The following is a 4,403-nucleotide window of genomic DNA, read 5'->3' as shown; positions in this document are numbered from 1 at the left end:
TAGAAGCTGAGCTAACTAGCAGCAGCTATGTGAGCTCAGGTTTAGAGGTGACTATCGCGAGGTGAAGGGRMARYGAACTGAGTAATGACGCTGGTGACTCCGAACTTATAGGGTGAAGGCGGAGCCTGTCACCCGATGTTCAACATCACCACGTCACCGGTCTAAAGACGTGATTAGAGGTGGCTTCAGCCAGGCGCACGAGGGCGAGCGTGTCCCATATAAAACTGTGTGTTGTACTGAGTGAAATGACTGAAAAGGTACAACGAGTGTATGTTTGAGACGTGATGTTGTAAATACTGTTGATCCTATTCTTTGAGTCAGATGGTTGAAATTTTAAATACAAAGTTATGGGTGAGAAATCCTTTTTAAAAGGATTTTGAATCAGACTTATTACACTTCAATAAACAAAAGTGTTAGATTTACTTAAACTAATGATGTCTGGTTCCACGCAGCTGAATTGAGTAAATGTAACACTTTTACTTCACATTTACTTTTAAAGTAAATGAAAAAAAAATCCTTTACATTTCCTGAATTCAATGAATGGATCCAGACAAAATTTGTTTAAGCAAATCTAACTTCCGTATTTTGAGTGCACAGCGAGTTTCCTGTTATAGTGACACGACGTAACAAACCAAAGCGCTAAAAAAAWGATTTAGTGGGTTGCCATTATTGGTGCTGTGATCTCAGCTTTGTATTCACATGATTCATCCACTTATATGTGCATTCTGAACACATCTGTGTATTAAAGCAGTTTTTTTTTTTTTCTGGTTCATTGTGGTGATCGCAGCAGTGCCTGTTTATCTGTAAAGATCTCTACCCACACTGGCAGGTTTCTGACTGGCTTGTGCTGCTTTTTTACGCCACATAAAAAATGATGTTTTCAGTGTTAGATTACTGGAACTCTTGGTGGTGATTGGCGCTTCCTCACACATATCACTGGCGACTGTCAGTCTCTCAGTTTTGTTTGGAAAAGCTTCAAACTAATTCTGTGTGAAATTCAGTCCTTTTTATTTATTTTTTATTTTATTTGACAAAAATGAGAGATATAAAGGATTTCAGTTCTAGAGCTATCTCTTGGTTAATGAATGAACACACAACAGACTGAAGAAATAGTTTTTTATATTTAAATGTAGATGTTTGACAAACTGTGATTTCAGTGTGGAATTTTATTATGTTCCAGACTGAGTCTAATTGTTCTTCTCTTCCAGGTTGGCCATTAAAGGTTACAAAATGCCCCTGGAAGCCAAAGACCTGTGGTCCCTGAACCAGCGCGACAGCTCCAAGATGATGGTGCCTCAACTCCTCAAAGAGTGGGACAAGGAGCAGGTCAAGGCCAAGAGGTGCGCAGGGTGTGGGATTGATGAGATTGTTGTTTTTCATCTGAAAGAAGCTGGATATTGTATTGTTGCTGCATGATTTAAAATCCACACACACTCCACAATTACATCTATATTACTTCCTTCCTTTCAGCCTGTGTCTGCATCTGTTTTTGTGTCTATGTGTTAGCAGAATATCTCATGAACCACTGGCCGATTTTTAATCAAACTTACAGAAAATAATAATCAGATGTGTGTCTCCAACTGATTAAGTTTTGGAATTAACCCAATTTAAGATGGCTGCCACAGCTAATCACCCTTTGTCAACACAAAATGGCTGTATCTCAGTCAGTTTAATAAAAATTTAACTAAAATTTATCTGAAATTGATTCAGAGTACCTACTCGGGATGACATTTACTCATATTAAATGAGGTTTTTCTGAAAATTAATTTAACATTTTGAACAAAACAGCTATAACTCAGCTTTTACTCTATCCTGTAAATCGTGAGAGTAAAACTCATTTTTACTGAGGGCCACATGATCATTACGGTGTCCCTCAAAGGGCCAGTTGTATTTAACTTTGATGTTTCATGTTTAACTTTGACCAAGCACAAAAGGTCTCATTGCCATGGTTGGGCATCACTAACAAACTAACTGAGCTCTAAGTGGCATTTCCTGCATAGAAGCAGAGTTATAAACACTGAAAAGGTGTACGACTGACTAAATGTGAAATAATACAGAAATACTATTAAAAGTAAAAGTAAGAGAGTTTTACTCACTGTTGTGTTGTGGGGAGTAGTTGCCATCTTGAATTCTGAACTCTCCCACTTTCCAATGGGGATTTTCCACTGGAGAGTGCGTTTAAATTTACAACTTGTAAATGGGAAATTCTCACTTCCCAGTACAGCTGAGCCACAGGAAAAATTGCCTACATGTCCCAAAATTTGTTGAGATTACTTTCTCGCAGAATGACTGTATCTTAACCACTAGGTGGAGYTGAGCAGTGAAAGCAGAAAGTCATCAGCCAGTGAAATTTGCTGTGCAAAAATCTTAATTTATCTGCATTTTTGCTAGCTGGAGACTTTTGAACCCTGTGTGATTCTGTCATTTTGGCATGCATTTTGAGAGGTGTAATTTATGGTCTWTGTTGGCTTTAAAGCAGCATACACTTATTTTAAAGACGTTACTGATCTTTGAAGCTCTCGCTGGCCACATAAAGTGCCATGGCAGGRCAGATTTGGCCTGCAGACKTTGAGTTWGYCACAYTTTCYCTGCTAGAGTTTAAATATCTTTAGTGCAGATAAATGCATCTAGGGTAAGCTTGCTTTAATTGAACTTAAGATCACATAAAAGAGAGGATGTTTGTTTTTCAGAAGCCATAGCTTTGTCTGTGTGGATTGYCGAGGCAGTGTCTCTCCTCAGGCGTGTGTTACCTGCTTTTTGCACAAGTGAAACTAGGAGCATGCTTCATGTAACTTTGCAGGAAGATAAACACTGAAGCTGCTTACTCTACTTGTTTTTACTGTAATTGTTTTAGAGAAAAAAGATACTTTGGCAAATTTATGAACAACAAATCTCTATGCAAGTATCTTCAGAGGGAATTAATTTTTTTGTATACTTTTTTATTTGTGGGTTTGTTTTGTGCAAAACGTTTTAGCTTTAAGAAAGAATTGCCTTTATTGTCATTGTACAGAGCACAACAAAGTTACAGTTCAGAAAACCCACCCAAGAGAGAGAAAAACACAAACAAACATACAGTAGGAGGACAGATTCCCGGGTTCTGCAGCCATAAGGAGACACTACCCTTAAAAAAGGAAAAAGAAAAGCCAGCATGATGATAGGTGAGGATAAATGAAGCATCTCATACAATGTCCCTAACAAGGACACGATATGAGTTAAAAACAACAAGAACATCTGCATATAACCCACTTAAGCTAGTGGGTTACACAAAGACGGTGTTTTGAGGAGGGGTGTATCTGAAGTGGTGCAGTGTTGTTTATGTGTGTATGCATCTTTGAGTAAAACTGTGAAAAAAGTCCTCAAACCCCACCCACCGTAGTTCAAGTTTTCTCTGCAGAYTAAGTGACTTGTGCTTTACGTAGCTGTTCTCAGACTGCGGTATCTCAGTGGTCGGCCTTGTGGTTTTGTAAAGCTAAAGCTGCGAGTTTGAACCCAGGTAGCATCAGAAAGGGCATCTGTTGTAAAACAATTTCCAAATCTTTCATGAGTTTACTCACTGTGYTGACCCCAGCAGAAGGGAGCAGCTGAATGAAAAAAGTGTAGTGTTTTCAACTTAATACTAGAGTAATCGTTTGGCTACTCGAAACGGAACTTCAGTGCTATAGTGTATTATTTCAGGGAGAAAAAAACATGTTTGACAAGTTTGTCTGAACTCTGGCCTCTATCAGGCTGTTTCCTCTCAGTGCTGCAGCCTTCCTGTCGGTTTCACTGTGTTTTTATACTGAGAGCAGCTTGTGGGTTCCTTGATAAGGAAAGGATTTTTCAGTTGTGCTGTGGAAACCTTTTTGCTGTTATAGTTGGTTGAAAAAATGTTCCCCTCTCTTTTTTGTTGTCAGAATAAATTTTCTGAAGATGCAATATATATTTCTTGCAAAAGAATCTCCTGAAGTCAATACGGTGTAAACCCACATTTTGCAGTAATTACATTAGCAGCAAGTTTCTTCAGGAACAAACCTGGCACATGGAGTTTTGTTAATTCTTTTATGACAAAACAGCTCCAGTTCCTTCAAGCTGGATGAGTTCTGCTTGTCTGGATTGAGGTCTGGGCTTCGACTGAACCATTCCAAGACATTTTACTGTTTCTCCTTAAAGGGCCAATATTAAGTGTTTCTCAGGCATATATTTAAATACTATACCATAATAAAGTATCAATGTCACCTTTAGCTGTTATGAAAATGCTGTTTTTATGTTTAAATAGAAAATAAACTTATCTTCTCGTCACTTCCTCTTCTAAACGCCTTGAAATTGGCCTCTGTCTCTTTAAGAACCTCCTTCTACAATTTTATTGTACATCTTAGACATTCACTCATAACATTTTCATGAAATTCACATATAGGAACTTAAGG

General features: G+C 38.2%; 1 protein-coding gene across 5 annotated transcripts in view; it reads left to right on the top strand.

Moving 5' to 3' along the window:
- The window catches only part of abcc3 (ATP-binding cassette, sub-family C (CFTR/MRP), member 3), a 108,197-nt gene that overhangs the window by 62,494 nt on the left and 41,300 nt on the right, over nucleotides 1-4,403 (top strand). For all 5 annotated transcript variants that reach the window (XM_014028578.1, XM_014028583.1, XM_014028612.1 and 2 more), the window contains exon 7: nucleotides 1,209-1,340. In XM_014028578.1, coding sequence (XP_013884032.1) covers nucleotides 1,209-1,340 — 132 coding nt within the window. The remainder of the gene's footprint in view (nucleotides 1-1,208; nucleotides 1,341-4,403) is intronic.

This window comes from Austrofundulus limnaeus, unplaced genomic scaffold (assembly GCF_001266775.1).
Source record: "Austrofundulus limnaeus strain Quisiro unplaced genomic scaffold, Austrofundulus_limnaeus-1.0 Scaffold5, whole genome shotgun sequence".
NCBI classification, from domain to species: domain Eukaryota; kingdom Metazoa; phylum Chordata; class Actinopteri; order Cyprinodontiformes; family Rivulidae; genus Austrofundulus; species Austrofundulus limnaeus.
This window is presented reverse-complemented; position numbering and strand designations above follow the sequence as displayed.